The following is a 24,895-nucleotide window of genomic DNA, read 5'->3' as shown; positions in this document are numbered from 1 at the left end:
ATTAGACCAATCATATGACTCATTTGCGCTTGTAATGGGATGTTCATGTTCTTTAGCTAAACTTGCATTTCCTGCCATTCGTTTTAATATGCCACCAATTGCATCGCATGGGCCTTTAACATGTGAAGTCGCAAAAATTCCACTCTGCATCGACGTTATATTTTGTTTTGAACATGCAAAGACTTGCAAAGTTTTTTCTATTTTTATATTGTGGGGCAGCTCCATCAGACATTATTATCGCTTTTTTCAACTCTATTGTTGTTTTCAAAAAACTCATTAATTTGGCAATGAACACCTGAACCGCAACAGTATCAAGATGGAGTACTTCCGATATTATGATGAAGCTGATATTCTTAAGTGTTCCAGATTCTGAATAGTAAACAACGAAGGGATGAATGGTGGCTTGACTATTATTCCAATAACTACACGAATCACAAATTGATAAAGACGTATTAAAATGAGCTTGACTGTTCAATATTTTTAAATTTGCAATTTAGTTTTTTTTGAAGTAGAATACTTCTCTCAGGAAGTTCGGCTACATAGGGATGTGAAATGAAAATCTAAAACCGAAAAACAGTGAAAAATATGTCCAATTTCAAATGCTAATAAATCGGTTAGTATTCGATGGATTTCCTTCGTTCTTGCAACACTAGATTGGGAAATCTTCTAAGATTCTTCCCAAAAGAAGATAATTGTTATTTTATTATTCACATTATTGTACTATTGAAAATAGTAAAGCCTTGTCAAAACGAAAAATTCGACCTCTAATTGGTAGTTATATGATTGCTTCCCAAGCACGGTCGACAGAATCATATACCTTGCAATTGAAAACATGCTATTTGGCCTATATAAGAGCCTGTTTCAGCCGAAGTCGCTCATAATAGTTCTAGACAGCGACAACAGCAGTCGTCCTCCCTTAGCAGTAGCACTAGCAGTGCAGTGGATACCAGCGATGACGGAAAGCGGCCACAGCTGTGGCGTAGCAATGGATAGCGCACTAGTTGCAGCAGATTCCAGCAACGATAGCAGCTGGGCCAGCTGATGCAGGGATAGTGGATACTAATGGCAGCGTATAGCGGCCACAACTGTGGCATGGCTATGGATAGCGAATTAGTTGCAGCGAATCTAAGCATCGATAGCAGTGAGGTACTTTAGTGAAATGCAGTCTCTGTGCGATAGTGGGCACTAGTAAAGGCATTCAATGAAAAATTGACTCATTTTGACAACACGTGATCCGTCTAGTTTTGAGTGTTATATCAGCATTTCATTGTTTACCTCATCACAAGGAATACTTTATTGGCCCTGTCAGTGATAACGCAAAGATGTGATCGGCATCTTATCCGATACTAAAAACTTGATTGAAGAGTTGATATTATCTAATGAGTTAATTCAAATTTTTAAATTTGCAAAAGTTATAAATTTTACTTTATCTCCGTGTCTCAGAACGTACTTTCATCTTTTCCTTCAGTCATGAGCACGACATCCGATTCGAAAAAATATGGTCTCAAAATTTAAAAATTGTCAAGCCCCAACCATGACAAGCAACTTACTATATTATTGAAAATGGTCAATCCTTGTTGAAGCGCAAAATTCGATTGATCTGATTAGTCAACGTTTATTTAATCGTATTTATATACGTTTATTTAATCGTATTTATATACAAAAACAGATATTATAGGTAACCCAGTAGTTATTGGTTGCGTACTTCACAAACAGTTATTATTAGTAAACAAGTAAGTAGTGTTGCACGACAAACATGTTTTTCATAAAACATTCGGCAGAGAGAACGTGTAGGTAGGCTAAGCTTTGGCGCTTGAGTTATTTATCCAATCGTTTTGTTGTCAAAGAATGAATTCTATATTTTCGATCAAGCATTCTAATGAACGTATGGTTTTTGCTGGAGAACCATGGACAAATTAAGAAAAACGTGTATTTTCCAAAATATTAATAATTTTTCGAGCTTAAATTCAAAATAACTCGAAAACCGATGCCTTTAGAATGTTTACTACCAAAAGCTTTTGATTCAAAACGACTCTCTGCTTCGTTTAAAATCATCAGAATACAAATATTTTGAAAAATGTTTAAGTTAGAATTTTTATAAAAAAATTAATCTACCATAAAGAAATAATTTTTCATTTTTCCATCCTGGACTTTTTCTTTTAAAAGTTGCGTATTGACGTCAAGTTTCTTTAAAAAAAAATTCAACTCTTTTTTTTTAAATTGGAATTTAATGTTTATTTTTAATTTTTTTTTGGTCAAAAAAATTTTCTTTGTACAGTGTATATTTTTTTTATGGTGCATTTTTAATTCCCTATAACTCATTCTCAGACAGTTTTTCTATACAACCAACGGTTTCTGGGCTACAATGCTTCGAATAAAACCAGTGCCAAAAGGCATACGCCCTTTTAGCAGGTAACTCATGGGTGTAAAAAATCTCTCCACCTGTGAAAAATGCTCAGTTTGCTAAGCCAAATACGTGTGCAAAGTTTCATTCAAATCAAAAATGGTCGATATTCGACCATCGGTCATTTCGCGCGATTTGTCTCTGCAATATTTCGAGTTTTGTAAAAGCAAATGAAGTAAGTTATGGTTTGAGTTTCATGTTCATCTTTTTAATTTGATTGTTTTTAAATTCAATTAAAATCTTTTTAATTTGATTATTTTTAACTTAATTGTCATCGGTCTCATTCTTCGCTTTTTCCTGAGTTATGGCCAAAAAAAATCATGTTACTCTGGTTGCTGTTGTATCAACAAAAATGAACAATCATTTTGAAAAATCACGACTTCGAACATTAATGCTTGACAATTTTTACTCATGATGTTCTTAAACGTTCATCAAAGCACCATCTTCCTTTACGCTAAGTTTTGCATACATAACTATTGCAGAGAATCGTGCAAATAACGATTTTATTTGCTCCACGGATAAGGAGGTACTTGGTTGGAATTATTTATTTTTGCGACCATCATGTCGATAATATCATTCACCTTGTTTGAAGCTTTTCATGAAGTCAAGGAAAACTTTAGTCCTTTTTAGTCACTTCCCAAAAGATGCATCTGGATATTATGCCAAATAAAAGCTTTGTAGTTGTTTATAAAATGCTAACTTCTGGTTCTGGACCTTTTCTTTAGAGAAAATAGCACCCCGAAAACCGCTAAGTATTTCTCAAGAAAAATATTTATTTTCGTTAGGGGCCATCCACATACCACGTGGACAGATTTTTAACGATTTCGACCCCCCCCTTCCCTTCCGTGGACAACTATCCATATAAATTCTAAAAAAATTGTATGGACCGTGGACATTAGCCAACCCCCTCCCTCCCCCTCCCCCCCCAAAGCTGTCCACGTGGTATGTGGACCTCATGTAAATCTATTTGTCATTTTTGTCATCTTGCCTTTAAGTTCGTATAAACTTAGAGTAATTATCTAAATTTTCAGTAAATATATCGAGTCTAACCCGAGGTCTTGCAGTATTGGTGATTTTGACGGCATTTTTCAAAAAAAAATCTTCAAGGAACGTTTTACCCCAAATTGCCCAAATCTTCTGATAGAGTAGGTAGCTCTGGTAAGGTACAGTGATAATCCAAATTTTTAGTAAAATATTTTAAGTCTAGCAGAAACTACAGTGATTTTAGTGATTTTGACGGTTTTTTGAAAAAAAACTTTCTAGGGCCGTTTTACCCCATTTGGCACACTTGGCTTATACATGACATCAAAGCTCTTGAGTTGCTCTACAAAACGCCATATTCAGATATTTTTTCTAGCGATGTTGAAAAGAGTAGGATGACCCTGAAAATTGTCAATTTTTAAAAGAAAAATGCGTTTTTTTCGTCAATTTACCTCTTTACCCTATATTGTTACCATGCGTTTTGAAGTACTTTTAGTGTAGAATAATACCACAAATTTTTGGAAAAATCCATCAAGTCTACCAGGAGTTATTGCATTTTTTAGTATTTGGACGTTTTTGGACATAACATTTTCAAGGGCCCTTTTCACCCCACTTAACCTCAAAGAAAAAAAATTGAAATTTTGCAAAACTTTCTACCTTGAATAGACAAACAAACGCTGAAAATTTCAGCCCAATCGGAGAACATCAAAACAACGTCCCTCAGAAAGGCAGTTGCGGCTTTCGCGAACTGGCTCTTAATGGACGAGACCATGGTAGCTGAGGTTGACTGAGAATCAAACCGTGGACATCTTTTGCAGCCTATTACTGTGGAGCATCTAAATGATTTTGACTTGACTGATGATGTTGCATTACTAGCACAACGACGCTCTGACATTCAGAGTGAACTTAACGACCCGGCTGAACGCTCCTCTGAGGCAGTTCTCAGAATCAACATCAACTACTATCATAGCATGATTTCATAATTATAACGATTCTCCAAATAATAGAAAATGTTTTCAAAAAGAATGGCCAATCCAAGTTTGGCTTACATTTGTCGGAAATGCTTAATTTGGTGAAATTGGGTTATTCAATAAAATCTATATTCGTATAAATGAATTTCATTTTCCCCTAATCAGTCGGATGTCATATATTGTCTCAAGACAGAAAATTAGTTATTCGTATGTACTGATCTGAGGCTCATCAGTTAAATATTCCGCTTAGGATTTATATCGATAGTGCGAGAGTTCTATTATATGAATAAAAATTCAGTTGGCTTCAAATGGTGGGTATTTTATTTGGAACGCCAAACTTAGCTCCGGCAGTCAGAAGTTCTTATCTTACCGTGCCACGAGTCGAATGATCACAATATTCTGGGTTTTTTCTTTATGTGATTAATTGTACCGCATTGAAAATATAAACAACCGCGTAATTTGGAAAAATCGCGTGACAAAACTCCATTCAATAAATAGCTCCTATTAAAATATTAATAAAGTGATTAAACATGTTCAATTTTACGTGGATGCGATAAATGAACAAGGATAGAAGGTGTGACTTAGACTTAAAAACTTATTCTCATCCACACGGGACACGATCCCGCAATCTCTAATATCTCTGGCGTGGAGTCTGGGTCAATTAAACTACTGGAAAGGTAACATCCTCTAAAAATAATATCGATCACCCTCTCCTATTGTGTCCCGTTCCAAGCACGCCCCGATCAACCACATACACTGCCTTTTGTAAGGTATTTTTGTAACTAAGGGATTACCTCTCTCACGCTTTGTATAGCGACGTACTATATGATATCTACTGATAATAATCGACGAGACGATTCAGTTGGTTGCGAAACATCCACTGAACCGCATTTAACGTAACAGCTCTCGTCTGGATGGAGAAATTTTTTCTAAGTCTAAGGCAATCCTTCTGTCCTTGTTCATCGCATGCTTGTAAAATTACATACATTGCCTATTTTACTGAACTTAAAATGTAAGTCATAAGACAAGAAATGTAATTATTTCGTAAACTATTCAGTTCTTTCCGACACTTTTACGGACCGAAGCACCCCTCTGGCAACCTCCCATAATTCAAGGGCTAACATCTCCACAACAATAGCCGATTTTTCTCGGGTTTAATTTCACGCACACCCATGAGTCAGCAGAAAAGATTAAAAAGCTCAGTCAAAATCCAACGGTGATGGCGAAAACAGTGAAGCTACTCCATTCAAAATTGTGTTGCGTCGAAAACGGACATCGTGTGGCGCTTTTTGGACGCCAAACACGCCCGTTCTAGTATCTACAACATCTTGGCACTATCTCACCCTGGATGACAACAACTGGCAGGGCACTTCGTATTTTACTTCCCCCATGAAGCTCAATATCTCCATTGCACAGTGTTTTATTTCGCCGTTTTTGTGCGATTCATTGAATAGTGAATCAAATGTTGATTATAGCCATAAGATATGTTCTGAGAAGTTCTAGGATATTCAAAAATGCATCTCTTAATGTAGAAAGATGAGTGATCAATCCACCAATGAGTGAGATAAAAAATTTACTTTTTATTCAGGATAAGATAGACGCAAGGTGTTTTAGGCAAAATTTTAGGTTATCTTAAAACAAGAAACTTTACCGAAGACATCATGTTTCTATCCCTTACATATTACGATCAACATTAATTTATCTATTAGAAGGCACTAAAAATCACAATTTTCGTTCTAACTTTTGTCGCAGATTTTTCCGAATTTTCAAACCTTCTACTAAGTTATCAGCCATCCAAAAATGCATTTGTTTACTAAACATTGGTATTTCTCATCTCCCAAAACGAAACAGTTATTCAAGATATTTTTTAAATGCATAGCTTAGCATAACATGTAAAAATGCCAATATCTCAGCCCCCCCGATAAGATATCAATGACCTTTTTCCATGTAAATTTTCGTCATAAATCCCTCTTTGCAATGAAAATTTCAGTTCTTGATCAAAATAATTTTATATTTGTGTTTTGAAGGGATTTGTTTAATAATTATGGGAAAAATTAACTTCATTTACTTTGAAATTACCAAAAAAATTGGATTGATTCATTCGCCAGATAAAAATCAGACGATTTTTTTTCTATGTATTTATCGTCAACTATATGCGCGAAAACCTGTCGGCTCTGTTTTAGAGTATGTGAGAGTTAATGAAAAACAATTGCCATCTATAATTTACGATGGTCATGAACAAAATATGTTTTGTGGACTTTCGAACTGTGTCCTGAAGAGAGCCCTGAAAGTGAATTAGCTGCGCTGATCGATCCAATCAGTATGTTTGCTGGATTCTCGACTAAACATGTAGACAAATTTGCAATCGGAATCAACATTTTCCATCTGAAATGTAGCACCGGATTGATTGGGAACAATTCGGAGTAATCGGAAAAATAACGAGATCAAACCAAACTCTTATAGTTGTGGCAGACTAAATATCATCTACACAAATTTGGTTTGATGCGATATGACGTAAATTGCGTCTGTAATTTTGAGAGCTAATCTTCGGAACATTTGCTCTGCAATTGTAAAGCTCTTCAAAAACAAGCTTCAGTATTTGAACTGGACCCAGTACAAATCTTACCTTACCTCAAAACGGTCTTATCTTTTATGTATCATAGCTTCCACTGTTGTCTAGTAATCGTCCCCTATATGTTCCATTCTTAGGCTATTTTGTGCTAAAGGCAAAGCGGATATATTTTATGAACGATAACTTCTTTTATTATTCGGACGATTTATTTCTTACAAACAATACGGTGCACACCAACGTGACACGCAGGAATCATGATGAAAATAAACAATCCATAATTGAAACAAGACGACTAAATCAAAAGAATTCTTAGGTTTAAGAGTTACTGATCAATTGTTTAAGTGTTTAAGCATTTTTACAATCAGAGAAGTAAAACGTACAATCACTCAGATAACCCCATCCCCCGCAGCTGCTCCTCGATCCAGCGATTGAAGAAACGCACCTGCATGAAAACCGGTGGATCATTGGCAGCTCCACAGTTCACTCCAAACGAGAGCATCCCGGTCAGTTCACTGTCGCAGAACAGTGGAGAGCCAAGATTTCCACTGCACGGAGCATTCATGCTACGCAGCAGATTTCCCCCGCAGATCATGTCCTCTCGGATTAAGCCGACATGCATGTTCGGCTGGTTGCAGGTATCTCGATCGAGGATTTCCACTTCCAAATATTTCTGGTTGGACTCTGTTGAAGTGGCAGTTGCCTACGCAAAGCAAATAATAAGTTTAATTATTACTCAATCCGTTTGTGAATAGTACTCACACTGCGTTCCATGCTCCAACCGGGGAGTAGACAGACCGCACCAATCGGTACAATCCGACGTCTTCTCTCGGCAATCTGCAGCGTGTTCGAGGGCAATTGGAAAGCCTGTTCTACCCGCAGCAGAGCAAGGTCGTTTCGGTGATTGTGAACAGTGTAATTTTCGTGAACAATAACTTGCAAAACATCTCGCTGCTGCCGTTCTAAAGATTTCTCAGCGATATTCATGTCCCCTGCGATGATCTCCACCTGACGGGGGTCGACAACCGAAGAGTTTTGCTCATCGAAAACGCATTGAGCAAGTGTCAGAACCACTTCCGGATGGATAACCGCTGCACCACAGAAGCTGCGGTCAGGTGTCCTAATAAAACAAGCCGAAGCGAATGTTCCCCATGAGGACTCGATTCCACCCTTCAGTTCAGGGTCCGCTGCGTTAACAATCAACACCGAGGAGATCAAAACTACCAACCGAATGATCATTGTGCTCAAGTGGGACTATTAGAACACTGATGTGACAGTAAAGTGAGGAGCATGAGTAGCTTATCTGTTCAAAAACCAATAACATCAGTCAATCATGATGACAACTGTTGTCAACAAGAACATCACCAAAGGTACAAATTCAATTAACGAGAACAACCTGTCGAAAACTTGTCGGAAGCCACCGTCTAGCGTTGCGGAATAGTTTACATTTTATCCGAACCGTTTTGATCGGTACACGAGAATGTTCCCGTTATCAGTTTGTACCGAATTCAGAATCCACTTATTAACTTGAAATATTTTTCCGCTTTTGTACGTCAATTGCTTAAATTGTTGAAATTGATATCAAAAAGAAATAAACACGAAATGATGATTAATCGAAGCGATGATTCTATTGGAAAAACAAAGCCATAGCAAGCTAAACCTAAGAAAATGGGTATCTTTTCGAGTATTTTTACTTTCATTTCATCTTATCGCTCTGCTACCAGTGATCATTGGGTTGGATGTTATCTTTACCTTGCTATCGGCCTAAATTCGAACCTTGTGTCGGTTTGAAAACGGCCACGAATGTCGTCAGTCTTCGAGTAACCACGAATGAAGGAAGTTGAGGAGCAATGGCTGACACACGTGGCAGGTGGTTAATAGCAGGTATCAACGATGATTAAAACATATCTAGTTTTATAGCCTTGTAATCATTATATTATTTCCTAGTGCTTCTTCTACAAGTGGTAGCAGCTCAAACCGAACCGAGCCCGCTTATCATCGGTGGCAGTCCGGCTGCACTGGGAGCTTTCCCTGCACACGTCGGCATTCACATTGGCCAACCGCAGACACTGTTCTGCGGGGGAACAATCCTGAACACAAACCACATCCTAACAGCGGGAAGCTGTGTCCTCGATGGGCAAAATATGCTACGAGGGGCAGCCCAATTCGCGTTTCGCAGCGGGGTTGTCATAATCGATGCAAACGCTCCATCCGTAGGGATAGATCGTGTGTTTGTCCACCCGTTGTACAACCCGTTTACTTTCGAGAACGACATTGCTGTGCTGAGGGTCTTCGGTACGATTAACTTTCCACAGGTCGCCACCCCCAACGTAGCACCGGCCGAGCTGCAGGATCGCATCGTACCCGAGAACAGCGCTTGCCAGGTGGTTGGTTGGAACTGGCAACCGAACGTGGCCAATCAAGCTCTGCAGCAGTTGGGTGTCCTTGTGCATCCGCGGGTCGCATGCAACAACTTATTCAATGGTATGATTCAGAATTCGATGCTTTGCGTGCAGCCAACCGTTCAGACCCAAGCGCTTTGTTTACCGAACCGTGGCGGTGGTTTGTACTGCAACGGAAGACTGACCGGAATCGTTTCGTTCGGATTGGGATGCGGTGCCAACACGACGGAAACGGCTACCGTGGTCACACAGGTTCGATACTATCAGCAGTGGATTCTGCAACAGTTCGTGAGGAATGATAACCCGCAAGCGGGTACGACACCGATGCCTGGGATTGGAGGGTTAGTGTTAAAAAAAAGAGTATGAAAGATTACACTAAGCTAATGTTATTGATTTGTGTTTCAGCGGCTCGGCTAGTCTCCTCGTCTCTGCGGCAGCCATTTTGTTTGCAACGATCATGATGTTGGTAATGCGATAAGCGTCAGGAGCATTGCTGGTCAGTTTCTTTTAACGACAGTGAATTCAACTCAATACGAATATATTCTGTAGCTTTTAAATTTTATGGAAGAAAATAAAATTATTTACAAAGCTTGTTTAGAATGCATTTACAGTAATAAGGAGATTCGCTAGATCAGAACAAAAATTTACTCAATTCTGTGCGATACCGGTCTATCTCCGCTTTAGTTCTTGTGACATCCTTTTACAGATTATTTTTAATAAAAATAGAATAATTTGAAATCATGACATTCTAATGGAACTTTGAATTTGAATAACAACAAAGCAAATCTAAATTCAATTGAAAAATAAATGGATTAGTGAGGAAAGCAATGATAAACAACAAGAAACCATTAAACAAACTCAAATCGAAAGGAGGACACCAAAAATTGAAATCTTACAAAACCCGAGAGGTAAAAATTGTTTTTTATTTTTCTGAATAAAAAACTTGGAATAGTCTTTTTGAAAAACCACAACCAATCGATTTTTCAATAAACCTCAATCATTCTCGCTATGAGTGAAACTTTTGTTTTGATTACGAGGGGAATGGTTATTTTCGACAAAGCTCAATGTTAAAGACATTGTTACATGTTGAAGTTTTCAACAAACTTAATTTACGAAACTTTTTTACAGGATTATATTTGTTTTTCGTTTTTTGTTGGTTTCATTTTCAAATTTTATCTTTGTTCTATTTTGATTATTCCAAATATTACAGTATTTGGCACAAATAAATATAAAATGAACCGTTGATTTGAAATATAATTATTTGTGTTCTCTTCTGTTCTATTTGCTCTTGTTTTAATTTCTAATTTTCTTTTTCTCGTTGTTCACATGTTTTTTGACTACATATTTTTTGTAGTATTTTTTAACATTTTTGAACTGTTTTACAGAAAGCATCTTTTTAAATTCTTTATACTATTTCTGGTTTCGTTGAATTTTTTAAGTTAGGAACAATATTCAGTTGTTTTTCCTTGTCTGTTTTTAATGAAATACGTTTTTTTTTTTCTTTATTAATTCTGTTAATATGTTAACATTATTTTTGTTGTACACATGTTCATTTTTTTCTTTATTTTTACAGTTTTTATTAGTTTTTTCAACTGCTTCTTCTTGTACAGAAAGTTTTATTTTCCTTAATTTTTTTATTTTTTACATTACTTCTGGTTTCTCTAGATTTTGCAACTTGAGGCATAATATCCATATTAATTCTTTTTTTCTTATTTTTCTCTTCTACAGAATAACAATTGCCTTTCGTTTTAATGATTTTTTTTCCAACAAATCCGGTTTTATCACATCTTTTTTAAAACGTATCGTCAGCTTTCAGATCTCATTAGTAGTATTTTTTTAAAATTTTTTATTTTATTCATTTTCTATAAATTTGTTTATCACTCCATCTCGTTCCTCTCTGCTTTGTAAATTGGAATTGTTTTCTCTACTTACCAATTTCCAAACCATCTATCATGAATAAACTTTTTTTTTCAATTTTTTGCAAGCAAAAAAAAACCCTGCCCTTAATATTTTGTTATTCACATCTGTACTTCCAATTATCCTATTTTTCATTTTTCTCTTTTTGCTTCGACCCCTTTTCTGAATCTTTTCTTTTTCCAAAATATCATATTCTAACATTCTGTAACCTAATCTTTTTAGAGCTCAAAATAAATAACACTTCAAGCAAATCAGATTCTGAAAATTTATTATCCGATTTTTAGATCCTTTCAAACTTTGAGTTTTTCCTATATTTATTTCGTTCATGTTTCACATTGTTACTTGTTTCATATTTCATCTTTAATATTTCTTTGATGTATGTTTAAGCTTTTTTCACTCCAGCAGCATTATTTTAATCCCGTTTAAAATTTTCAGTTGTTTTCTTTTGTTTCTTATGCATTTTTTGCGGTATTTTTCCATGTTTTCCATGTTATCAGTAGCCATGTTTCACCAATGTTTTGTTATCCTTCACTTTTTTCTGAATATTTTTCATTGTTTCATGTTTGTTTTTGTTCTTAGATATTTATTATTTTATTATTGTTTTTATTGTTTCATTTACGTCTGCACCTAGTAGCTTTTTTAAGTTTTGTCTTGTAATATTTCGCTTTTTTATCCTGATCTTCATTCTCATCCTCATTCTAATCCTCATCCTCATCCTCATCCTCATCCTCATCCTCATCCTCATCCTCATCCTCATCCTCATCCTCATCCTCAATTGTTTTGTTATCTTTCACTTTTTTCTGAATATTTTTCATTGTTTCATGTTTGTTTTTGTTCTTAGCTATTTATTATTTTATTATTGTTTTTATTGTTTCATTAACGTCTGCACCTAGTAGCTTTTTTAAGTTTTGTCTTGTAATATTTCGCTTTTTTATCCTGATCCTCATCCTCATCCTCATTCTAATCCTCATCCTCATCCTCATCCTCATCCTCATCCTCATCCTCATCCTCATCCTCATCCTCATCCTCATCTTCATCCTCATCCTCATCCTCATCCTCATCCTCATCCTCATCATCCTCCTCATCCTCATCCTCATCCTCATCCTCATCCTCATCCTTATCCTCATCCTCATCACCATCCTTACCTCATCCCCATCCTCACCTTCATTCTCATTCTCATCCTCATCCTCATCCTCATCCTCATCCTCATCCTGATCCTCATTCTCATCCTCATTCTTATCTTCATCGTAGTCCTCAACCTCAACGTCGTCCTCATCCTCATCCTTATCATCATCCTCATCCTCATCCTCGAAATCATCCACGTCTTCGTCCTCGTCCTCGTTGTCATCCTCATTCTCTTCCTCGTCCTCATCCTCATTCTCAATTCTAGCTCTTATCTGTATTAACTAAGTGTTTCCACGTCTTCTGTTATTTTTTGTATTATTATTTACATCTGTATTCCCTAGTAACAATTTCGGTTTTATCAATGTTTTATAGCGCTTAATACAGCCAAAACAGCGCTTTGAAACTTTGATAAAACCAGTTTTGATACTTGGGTTGCGGTGTTTTCTCGATATGATCTAAATTTGACATGTGTAATGTCGACTCAAACCTTTTTTTCATTTAAAACTCATTTTTTCTTCTTGATTGTTAAAAGAAATACAAAACTTTCATAAAATTTAAATGAACGTTTTTCCAGAAATTCAATCTATCTTCTTCTTCTTTTTCTTCTATTTATATAAAAGAGAGGTTTTGTATGTATGTATGTATGTATGTTCCAGCATAACTCTCGAAGGCCAGAACCGATTTCAACCAAACTTGGCATACGTGTTCTTTGTGCAAAGGAAGTGGTCATAGAAATATTGGATAGGGGGAGGGGTTACCCTTGAAGAAGGAGGGGGTCAAAAGTAATAAATTTTCATACATAATGGAACCCTTTCATTGAAATTTTATGATTTGGAGGCCGGAAGTTGATGTCCAGAGACCGAAACATGATGTTCGATGCCATTTTCAATCCAAGATGGCGACTTCCAGTTTCGGGGAAGTCATTAAAAACTGTGGAAAACGCTCACAAACCCCCCAATGTTAGTATTCTCTGAGCAAAAATGACTCTCAAGAACCGGTTATCGGTGTCTGACGATACTTTGAAACTTAGGTTGCCGACTTTCGATTTCTGGAAATCTGCGTAAATTAATAATTTAATTATCTACTTGGCAATATGGGTGTTTTCGGAATCGCAATGACGTCGTCATACGAAAATCGATCATATATTTCCAAATATTGGCCTTTTTTGAACATCGGCTTTCGTGCAAATGTTCCTAGAGAAGTGTTTCAAAACATCCAACTTACTTTGATCCGTTTTTGAACGATTTCTTGACATATTTCTTGCATAATTTGATAACGAAGAGTCCAACTTAGCGTTTTGGATAAAAAATATGTTTGTTGCTGAAGCTCAACTACTACCGAATTAAAATTTGGTTAAGAGCATCGATCAAATAAGAGTTTTTTCATGCATTATGGGAACTTTCTGAATGAATACGATGTTTTTAGGGCTTTGGTCATGTCTGGAGACCGGGAATTGATTTCCAGAGACCGGAACATGATGTCGAAAAGAGAAAGGGTCAGCTATCAAAGAGGGAGGGAGTCTTAACCCTTAGAGGCGCGCGACGTTAAAAAATCATCTAAAAACATAAAACATATGTTTAACAGGTTTACTGCCTTAAAACTCACCAATATGCATATAAAAATTGAAAGATTTACTTTTTAATGTGCAAATATTACCATGTTGTTTTTAAACAACACTGTGACTTTATCGCAGAATAAAGTCTAAACAATTACTTTTGTAAACAGAAACTTTAAACTTGACCTTTTGTTAGTATAATTACTGGTAATTCAGACTGTTGGTGAGCCACCCTATTGGAGCGGGCGTATTCCCCCCGGCGCGATGCAAGTAGCTCAGTATCAACATGACAACCGAACTGCACTGGCTGCGATTCTAATTCGCGGTTAATTTTTTGGCTTGGGTTCGAGTCTATAAAAGCGCTTAGCGCAGATGATCTCTCTTCTCTTTCGCTACTGACACGATTAAATAAAGCTCTAAATGTTAATTAGATTTAAGACAAATAGTTAATAAAATAATAGTGTTAGCACGGTGTTGGTGTAAATTAAAGAAAGTGTATTTATCGCCAATGTGAAATCCAGTTCCCCGCGAGTGCAGGAAAAACGTTTGGCTGGAAGCCGTTTTATTTCCCCGTTGGCTGATGTCCATCCAACCAACTTCGGATCCTTAAGAGCTATCGGACAACTGGTCCTTCGAACCGGATGAAGGAACCCAATTACCCAATCCAAGAGACATCAGTCATCGCTATAGGAAGTTAAACCTAACTACGGATTGCCCAGCAGGAGACGCCATCTTTCTAATTGGCGTCGGTTTATTCACTAGAGGAAACCCCACGGAACTATTTATACATGGCCCAATTCCCCAGTAAAAATCGGTGAGTGCGATTCCAATAACCTACAATCCAAATCCCAGTGCTCGCGGTCTTTCGTTTTGTGGACACCCAGGTTTTCGCGACTCGATTTTGACATTAATTCATCGCTGTGCTACACTTACTTACCTGGAGGAAACAAGCTGCAATTGGAAATAAATTGATACCCGAGAGGATACCCGCGTTCCCAGTCGTGTACAATCAATATCAGCTGATCGACATCTGACCATCGGTTGAGTTGGAGTTTGTTCGAGGAGCATCTTTAGTATAACAAAAGGCTCATATTCAAGAGCCATCAGGTAATTGGCTCTCCAAATACTTTTACCCCCCCAAACTTTGCTACTTTGGTCTCATTTTTGAGGAACACACTATGCCTGCTGCTAAACACAAATCACCGCAGCTGAAGTCACTGCAAACGAAGCTACGCGGACTGCAGACGTCTTTCGGCAATATGTATCGATTTATGGAACAGCACCGGGATGATACGAATTTGGCGGAGGTCGACGTACGACTGGAGCAGCTAGATCGCATGTGGGACAGAATGAACGAGGCTATTAACGACGTTGAGTCCCACGAAGAATCGATTGCCGATACGGACAGTTTCGTGAAGGATCGCATCGACTTTGAAAATCGGTTCTACGAGCTAAAAACATTTCTCATTGGTAAGCAAAAGGAAGATTGTGATCAAACCATATTAAATCAGACTACTCGCTCTCTCGATAATCCCCCCACCTCTACCCCTCATGTGCGGTTGCCCCAAATTACCCTTCCAAAATTCAGTGGCAAATTAGACGAATGGCTTACGTTCCGTGATCTCTTTACGTCACTAATTCATTGGCAGACTGATCTTCCTGAGATAGAAAAGTTCCACTACTTGCGTAGCCAGCTAGAAGGGGAAGCGCTGTCGGTTATAGATTCTCTCCCTCTCATTAAGGCAAATTATACCGTCGCGTGGGAATAACTAACGAAGCGATATTCGAACACGAAGGTTCACCGCAAACGACAGGTTCAAGCTCTCTTCGAGCTACCAACGGTTAGGAGAGAATCGGCTAATGAGTTACATACCCTTCTGGATACTTTCGAAAAAACTATTAAGTCACTCGATCAAGTCATCCCTCAACAGGCTGATTATAAGGATATGCTATTGGTTCATCTTCTATGTTCGCGCTTGGATCATGGCACGCGTAGAGCATGGGAAGAATTTTCTTCGTCTAAGGAATCGGATACGGTTAAGGAGCTGCTTGAGTTCTTGCAACGTAGAGTCAGAATTCTGGAATCATTGCCTATCAAGTCCAATGAACATAAGGTAGAATATACACAGCCTAAACATCCAAAGGGACCAACCTCGGTTAAGGCATACAGTGCATCAATTCAACAGTCATCGGGTAGCAGTAAAAGTGTTTGCTGCTCGGATAATCACCCTCTCTATCAATGCCCATCGTTTCAAAAAATGATCGTTTCCGACCGAGATGCACTACTTAGAAATCGTTCCCTGTGTCGAAATTGCTTTCGCCGTGGTCATCATGCGAGAGAATGCAGCTCCAAATTCACTTGTAAGCAATGCAAAGGGAAACATCACACGCTAGTGTGCTTCAAGGGTAAACCAACCGATGAAAAACCGAACGTGAATAATGAACCAAAACCGTCACCGACAGCTTCGGGTGATGAGCTAACTGAATCCAAAGTGGTCAACTTGGCGACTACTAGCAGGGTGGCCTGCAACGCAGCGGCTGGTTCATCGACGGGTGTATTTTTGCTCACTGCGATTGTCACTCTGGAAGATGATCGAGGTGAACAGGTTCATGCCAGAGCATTGTTGGACAGTGCTGCGGAATGCAATTTGATCAGCAATAGAGTGCGGAAACTACTTACGGTTAAGGAACACCGATGCATGGTTGAAGTCGTTGGCATCCAAGGTTTGGCTACCCGGGCCCAGGGCAAAATTACTGTGAAAGTACGTTCGAGATTTACGGATTTTTCCCAGCCAATGGATATGTACATTCTCCCGAAAATCGCTGCACAAATGATTTCATCATCGGTCGATATAAATAAATGGGAACTACCCAGCGGGATAGAACTGGCAGATACAACATTTTTCAAAGGTGGCTCAGTTGATCTGGTGTTGGGAGCTGAAGCCTTTTTCGACTTTTTCATAACTGGTCGTAAAATCCGATTAGGGGATACCTTACCTTCATTGGTGGATTCGGTGTTTGGCTGGGTTGTTACGGGCAAATGTTTGGTGGATAGTTCCATTAAGTCTGTAATTTGCGACATCGCAATCAGTAACAAACTAGATACTTTACTGGAAAGGTTTTGGGAAACTGAAGACATCGGTCAAGATTACAATCACTCTCCCGAGGAGGCTAGGTGCATGGAATATTTTACACAAACTACACAACGGCAAGGTTCTGGTCGATACACGGTGTCCTATCCGAGGAATAGTGAGGTGCTATCCCAGCTTGGTGATTCGAAAGCTATAGCAGAGCGGAGATTCATGCAGTTGGAGAGACGTTTAGAAGGAGATCAAAATTTACGAGAGCAATATGCAGCCTTCATGAGCGAATATGAATCAATGGGCCACATGCATTTGATACCCGATGAACACAATGCGAACGTTAAGCGATGCCGCCTCCCACATCACCCAGTGGTGAAGGAAGACAGCACAACTACTAAGGTGCGGGTGGTGTTTGACGCCTCCGCAAAAACATCTACCAATATTTCTTTGAACGACAGTTTGCTGGTAGGCCCTGTTATTCAGGAAGATTTGCGCTCAATTATACTTCGGAATCGTACACGTCAGATTATGGTGGTCGCCGACATCGAAAAGATGTTTCGGCAAATCGAAATTCGCCCCGAGGATCGGCGGCTTCAGTGCATTTTGTGGCGTCCCTCACCTAACGTTCCGATTTCCATATACGAACTAGCGACTGTTACGTATGGCACGAAGCCGGCACCATTTTTGGCAACTAGGGTTCTTATGCAGTTAGCTTCAGATGAGCAGCACCGATTCCCACTGGCCGCGAAATCAGTTAAGGAGGATTGTTATATGGATGATGTGATAACAGGTGCGAACGATCCAGATACAGCTAAAGAACTACGAGTGCAGTTGCAGGAAATGTTACGCCGAGGTGGGTTTTGGTTGCGAAAATTTGCTTCTAATTGTAAGACCGTGCTCGAAGGTTTACCGGCAGAGGACCTCTCTATACAGGTTGACGACGGAATTAATCTAGACCCTGATCCCATGGTTAAAACGTTGGGTTTAATTTGGATGCCGAAGACAGATGTTTTTCGGTTTCGCTTTCACATACCGCCTCTGTCACCGGACGTGCACTTTACGAAAAGGAAAATTCTCTCAATAATAGCCACTCTATTCGACCCGTTAGGACTTATCGGAGCAGTGATTACTCGAGCTAAAATTTTTATGCAACTACTTTGGTTTTTGGAAGATCAAGAGGGGAATAAATTGTCTTGGGACTCTCCCTTGCCAACAAGGATTGAGGAAGAATGGCGGGTATTTCACCAACAAATCCCGCTTTTGAATGATCTGCGTATCGATCGTTGTGTTATGCTATGCAATCCAATTTGTATCCAAATACACATGTTTTCGGATGCTTCTGAAAAGGCTTTCGGAGCCTGCGCGTACATGCGTACCGAAGATTCTTCCGGTATGATTAAGGTTGTACTTTTATCGTCAAAAGCCAGAGTTGCACCGTTGAAAACCCAATCGATTCCCAGACTGGAATTACGGGGTGCATTGATGGCAGCTGAATTGTTTTCAAAGGTGAAAGACTCAGTCAGGTGTTTGGCAGAAGTTTTCTTTTGGACTGACTCAACAACAGTGCTACGTTGGTTGCTTGCGACAACTTCAACTTGGACAACGTTTGTGGCTAATCGCGTGTCCAAGATTCAATTGCTGACTGAAAACTGCCATTGGAATCATGTGACCGGGGAACATAATCCGGCTGATCTTGTGTCTAGGGGAGTTAGGCCAGATGACATTATCAACAACAACTTATGGTGGATGGGACCCGAATGGCTATCCAAAGGTACGCAACATTGGCCGAAACCACAGACGCTGTCACCTGAGAACCTGGAAGAGGAGAAAAGACATGTAGTGTTGGCGGTGGCTCCACAAAATCCTAGTTTTTTTGAATGGTATTTAACACAGTTTTCCAATTACAACGCTTTAGTTCGACGAACGGCGTACTGGCGGCGATACCTGAGCAATCGGTGGCTGAGACGTAAAGAAAATCGACAGGATGGACCATTAACAACAGTAGAGCTTCGACAGGCAGAATACAAAGTCATTCAAGGGGTCCAAGCAGAAACATTTCCCAATGAGCTCAAGGCACTGGCGAAGAAAGAATGCGTACCACGTTCATCACCCCTGCGTTGGTACAATCCCTTCATTGCGGAAGATGGTTTATTGAGGGTCGAGGGGAGGTTAGGGCAATCGAGAGAGTCTGATGATGCAAAGCACCCCATTGTACTTCCCGCAAAACATTTGCTTACCAAATTGCTCTTCCAATGCTATCATATGAAACTTATACACGCTGGTCCACAATTATTATTGAGTACTGTTCGGCTTCAATACTGGCCCATGGGCGGGAGAAATGTAGCGAGAACAGTTTGTCATCAATGTATGCGGTGCTACCGTATGCGACCCAAATTGATTCAGCAGTTTATGGCTGACTTACCGGCATCCCGAGTAACGATGGCGAGACCATTTTCGACCACAGGGGTCGATTACTTCGGGCCAGTTTATATTAAACAAGGATATCGTCGCAATGCGATGAAGGCGTATGTTTCCGTCTTTGTCTGCTTCACGACGAAGGCAACACATTTGAAGCTAGTAACAGACCTTTCGACGGCACGATTCATCCAGGCTTTGCGAAGGTTCACAGCTCGTCGAGGAAAATGTGCCACCTTGTGGTCAGATAATGGCACAAACTTTATTGGAGCCAGAAACCAGATGAAGGAGCTTCTCAACAACCTAAAGACCAAAAGGCATCATCAAACAGTTGCCATGGAGTGCGCGGACGAGGGCATGCAGTGGAAGTTTATTCCACCCGGAGCACCACATTTCGGTGGCCTGTGGGAGGCTGCTGTACGGTCGGCGAAAACACATCTTCTCAAGGTGCTTGGGGACTCGACAGTCTCATACGAGGATATGACAACGCTTTTGACGCAAGTCGAGAGTTGCTTGAATTCACGGCCGCTCACTCAAATGTCGGATGATCCCGAGGATCTGCAACCGCTTACACCAGGTCACTTTCTGGTAGGTTCTGCGCTTCAATCACTTCCATCAGCAGACTACACCAACACAAATTATGGGAGGCTTAACATGTGGGAAGCGGCACAAAAAAGGCTACAAGATTTCTGGCGTAGATGGAGAACGGAATACCTTAATCAGCTTCAGGGACGAGGAAAGTGGTGGAAACCGCCAGTCGAAATCACGCAGGGAAGCTTAGTAGTAATTCGGGACGATAAGCTACCACCCACACGTTGGAGAATGGCACGAATCGTTGAAACTCATCCAGGGCGAGACGGGGTGGTTAGAGTAGTTACCCTTCGTACGGCGAACGGGACAGTAAATAGACCGGTGGACAAAATATGCATCTTACCGGTGGCAACAGAGGACGATGAATTGAAGCAGAGCGACTAGTTGGCTGAAACACGGAACGTTTCAGGGGGGCGAAGATGTTGGTGAGCCACCCTATTGGAGCGGGCGTATTCCCCCCGGCGCGATGCAAGTAGCTCAGTATCAACATGACAACCGAACTGCATCAACTGGCTGCGATTCTAATTCGCGGTTAATTTTTTGGCTTGGGTTCGAGTCTATAAAAGCGCTTAGCGCAGATGATCTCTCTTCTCTTTCGCTACTGACACGATTAAATAAAGCTCGAAATGTTAATTAGATTTAAGACAAATAGTTAATAAAATAATAGTGTTAGCACGGTGTTGGTGTAAATTAAAGAAAGTGTATTTATCGCCAATGTGAAATCCAGTTCCCCGCGAGTGCAGGAAAAACGTTTGGCTGGAAGCCGTTTTATTTCCCCGTTGGCTGATGTCCATCCAACCAACTTCGGATCCTTAAGAGCTATCGGACACAGACATTTTCACTAACCACTAACCTTATTTTAAAATTTATTTTCAAAGACAGTCATCACCAGTCGGGAATCTCGCCATGTTTTTTTCGTTTCCGAGATTTTGACAGCAAAAATAAAAACAAAACATTCAAATACAGTACTTCTTTTAGCTGTTAAGTTTTCTTCGTTAGAGTCTAGAGAGCTGTTCTAATGAATTATATTTCTGAAAAATACTTAAATATGTATATTTCAAAACGTTTTTAGTAGTGTTGATTTAGAACAACATTGCGCATTTAAGGGTTAATTTATAACAAAGTCAGGTCTTTTAGTGCCCTATGGGAACTTTTCGAAAAGGTACAATAACATTCATGCCCTCGGTCGGTCATGGCTAGAAGTTGATGTCTAGGGACAGGAATATGATGTCCGATGTTTTTCTAAAACAAAGATGGCGACTTTTGGTTTCTGGGAAACTGTATACAACTGTAGAAAACGTTTACAAACCTCCAAGCATTGGTATTTCCGGTACCAGTATGACCTTAAGAAATCAGAAATAAAAGTCCAACGACATTTTTTAATTCAATATGATGACTTTCGGTTTCAGAATTTTGTGAAAAACGAAAATATGTTCTGCAATATGTATATTTCCGATATCTAGATGACGTCCACAAGCCAATTACTCGTGTCCGGCGCAAATTTTTAAATCGTACATGGCGGATTACATTTTCTTGAAAGGTTACTAGAATACAGAAGAAGGCTGGGTTGTAATATTGAAACGTTGTTTTAAAATCAATTCCGCGATTTCTACTTTCTGTCAAGTTGTGTAAAACTAAGTAAAATGGTTAAATAATTTCGATATTTCAAGAAAAAGAACTATGTTCAGAAAATGACGACACCCGTCAAGCTATTTTCAAATTCAGGAAGAAAAATATTCAAATACTCCCTGATATTAGGTTCATAGGTAGAAGCTGACTCCCCAAAACCGAAAATTGGTGTCCGAACGTTTAGTATAGTGAGGGAAGTGATTCAAAACTTGCGGAAAATGTGGAAATAGTTCCCTTATCTCCAAATTGTTAATTATTCCATGAAGACTGATGTTCAATTATAAGGATGATATTGATATTGTTTACACAAAAAGTAAAGTGATAAGACATATCAAGCAATAATTTTAACTATCAGAGGTGAGCTTAGGCTATTGATTATGATTTTTCACTCTAATTTGAGTTTATTGTAAGTTAATCGATACCGTCGAAGATGCTGATGAAGCAATCCATTTTCCGAGGGAATTTTTGAACTCACTCGACCCAACTGGAATGCCTCCACATCGATTGTTAATCAACGAAAAAGGTGGTATATGGGCAAGTTTATAACTAGAATAGAAATATTATTTGAAATGATGGGTTTGAAAAAATATATGGAAATATAGAAAGCAGAAATGTTTACACGGGCAAGGCCGAGTACATTCAGCTAGTTCGTTTAGGGCTCAAATTTTAAATACAATTGACAGTGTACAGTAAAACTATCAACAATCAACAAAACGTTCGAACCTGTCCTGTTCCGGTTTTAGTCACCCCTTGGGCCAGTTTTTACACAGACGGAGCGGTAGGTCTTTTAGTAGTCTACTTTCGGCCCAAAGCAGAAGGCCTTTGATTATATTGCAAATTACAGTGCGATGCCGAAATTTAGAAGTTCAATTTGAACAAGCTTTGTGTTGTGGTCAATGGATTGTGGTCAAATAGATTGATTCAGAATAGTAATTGGGTTAATATTCGAACAATGCAACAAGTTAGTTCAAAGATCCCTTTCCTAGATACTTTTTTTCCCATTCAGCAATAGAAGCTGGTTTGTGCGATCATATGCGTCTGTGGGATTTTCGGTAAGCCTCAAATTCTCATCAAAAGGCGGGTTGTTCAGAGTGCCACGTGTGGTCCATTATCTCTTCAATAAAGTTGCCAAGACCTTACCACCAGACTACTAGTGCATCCGATTAGCAACCGCTACGGAGCCTACACCAGGATAGGAGAATCCGGCTGGCGTTCCATAGGGCCGTAAGAGGACTGCTACCGTAACCTTGCGCTTTAGAGTAAGAGGGAGAGAGATAGAGAAATTTGCAGGTAGTTTTTTTTATTTTGAATTCATTTGTTTATATTTGTCGTTCTCTTTTCCTGAAATTACGAATTATATAGTATTTACTTCTATGTTTTAGTATTTGTTTCAGATATTTTTAAACATTGCCTGTCTCTGTGTTTACATTACTCTTATTCATTTTTCCCACTATTTATTCTGATATATTGAATATATTTTTTTCTGAGAGAAAGAGAGAGATGGAAAGCATCCAAATGAAACAGTTAAACAGTTTTCCCAATATTTATTCTTATATATTGAACATATTTTTTTCTGAGAGAAAGAGAGAGATTGAAAGCATCCAAATGAACCAGTTAAACCAGCCCGGACAATGCACAGAGCAAGACGCGCGCGGCGCGCTAGAGACTGCAGAGAGGGACAGATAGGATGAACTGATCCTCCCAGCAGCAGTAGTAACAAAGCCAAACAAAAACCTACCCCATAGAGATAGCACTGAGTGAGTACGCAATTATTTCCATCCGCATGTGACAGAATATTGAGCCTAAACCCTACAGAGTTGACCAATACGGAAGGCATGCCAGCGGAATGCTAAATTTCAACTTTTTCGTGAAAGTTAGATTGCAAGAAAGCAGAGAATCGCAAGGAAGAGAAGTCAGTTACATTAAAAGGGAAATAAAGAGCAGAGATAATATAGGCCTGGTTGAGCAAAATTTACGCTTAATAAAACTCTGCACAAGTTGTGATATTGCATGCTTCTTTCCTTAGTGTCTTGAGAGAGGTTTTCATGCGTTCCGGGTGCTGCAATTTCGTTTAGTTGTTTTTTTTTTTTGGAAAGATTTTATACTAGGAAGACTGACCCTAAAATCAGCCACGATATCTCCGGATTTTCACCAGTCAACAGACGACGAAAAGTGTAGGGCCTTGCCTGTGATGATAAAAACTCCCCCGATATGTCTAGCGAATATTGTACCCATTGCTGGAAGGCACGGGGCTTAACGTAAGTGCCAAGTTATCTGAGGTTTTTTTTTCGCGGAGTACCGCGATAGATGTTCAAGTCTGCCGACTGCTTCCCTCGACCTAAAACAGGGACACAAAAAAGAACTTTTCGCAAAGGTTTCAGTCGGGGAATCGTTAATCGTGGTGGGTGGTTTCTCTTATAAGAGTGGCCAGTTCCGCATATACATACCCGCATGGACGTGTAGGCTGACGGCATTGTGGCAGTTCCTATTCAGTCCGTCTAGTGTTTCTTGAAGGATGCTGTTAGCTGTTTTGGGAAGTGCGACCTTCCTGAGGTAAAAATACTGGACTGCAAGCTTTTACAGTCTGTGTCGCTTATCGGCGATAAAATAGTCTACACACCATCAGACTCGTTTCGCGTAACATTCGCCGGATTTACATTGCCTTCCCAGATTTCAATTCACCGGGTTCGCCAGCCTGTGCGACTGTATGTGTCACGTGTTATGACAATAAAACACGGTGCGGTAAGTACGGCACTTCATACTGAAAAATGTATTTCCTGTGGGGAAAATTAGCATGAGCTCATGGTGTACATGCAACGCACGGATAAACTTAAGCTCTGATGATCCAACGGCGATCCTGATGATCCAACGGCGAGATCGTTTTTCTGCCAATCCTGGGGAGTCTAACAGAAGAAAAATCATTTCTCGCCTAAGGTTTCCGGAAAAGGCCGGAAGATTTCCCAAAATGAAATGAACAGTACAACAAAAATGCTCCGAGAAACCCAAAGTAAACTCCTGGGGGCTTGGTGAATCCTAAGCATTTCCAGGAACATCAAAAACCTCCGTTGTTACTCTTGCACATCCAGTTTATAAAACAAATTCTGGATTAGTGAAATTTTCTAACATTATGGAAAGAAATTTTGAATTCTTTAAGCATTCCTCCAACAGTTAGATTACTTTTGAAGCAGTGTTACCCAATGGTCCCTTCTTGCAGCGATCCTATTCTTCGATGGTCCATTCATTTGCTGAAGTG

General features: G+C 39.3%; 3 protein-coding genes across 3 annotated transcripts; 2 read left to right on the top strand and 1 right to left on the bottom strand.

The window, feature by feature from the left end:
* Window positions 1–7,221: 7,221 nt before the first annotated feature.
* Window positions 7,222–8,164, bottom strand: LOC129716688 (trypsin-2-like). The gene is made up of 2 exons (XM_055666523.1): window positions 7,688–8,164; window positions 7,222–7,628 (listed from the first exon to the last, which is right to left on the bottom strand). The coding sequence occupies exons 1-2, from the start codon at window positions 8,162–8,164 to the stop codon at window positions 7,311–7,313; spliced, it is 795 nt and encodes a 264-aa protein (XP_055522498.1). The 3' UTR covers window positions 7,222–7,310.
* A 551-nt stretch (window positions 8,165–8,715) lies between these two features.
* LOC129718395 (trypsin-like) lies at window positions 8,716–9,915 on the top strand. Its single transcript, XM_055669158.1, has 3 exons — window positions 8,716–8,809; window positions 8,873–9,668; window positions 9,733–9,915. The coding sequence occupies exons 1-3, from the start codon at window positions 8,776–8,778 to the stop codon at window positions 9,803–9,805; spliced, it is 903 nt and encodes a 300-aa protein (XP_055525133.1). The 5' UTR covers window positions 8,716–8,775; the 3' UTR covers window positions 9,806–9,915.
* A 5,187-nt stretch (window positions 9,916–15,102) lies between these two features.
* Window positions 15,103–20,397, top strand: LOC129716687 (uncharacterized). The gene is made up of 2 exons (XM_055666522.1): window positions 15,103–15,639; window positions 15,856–20,397. The coding sequence occupies exons 1-2, from the start codon at window positions 15,103–15,105 to the stop codon at window positions 20,395–20,397; spliced, it is 5,079 nt and encodes a 1,692-aa protein (XP_055522497.1).
* Window positions 20,398–24,895: the final 4,498 nt, after the last annotated feature.

The sequence above is a fragment of the Wyeomyia smithii genome, chromosome 1 (genome assembly GCF_029784165.1).
Source record: "Wyeomyia smithii strain HCP4-BCI-WySm-NY-G18 chromosome 1, ASM2978416v1, whole genome shotgun sequence".
In the NCBI taxonomy this organism is placed as follows: domain Eukaryota; kingdom Metazoa; phylum Arthropoda; class Insecta; order Diptera; family Culicidae; genus Wyeomyia; species Wyeomyia smithii.
This window is presented reverse-complemented; position numbering and strand designations above follow the sequence as displayed.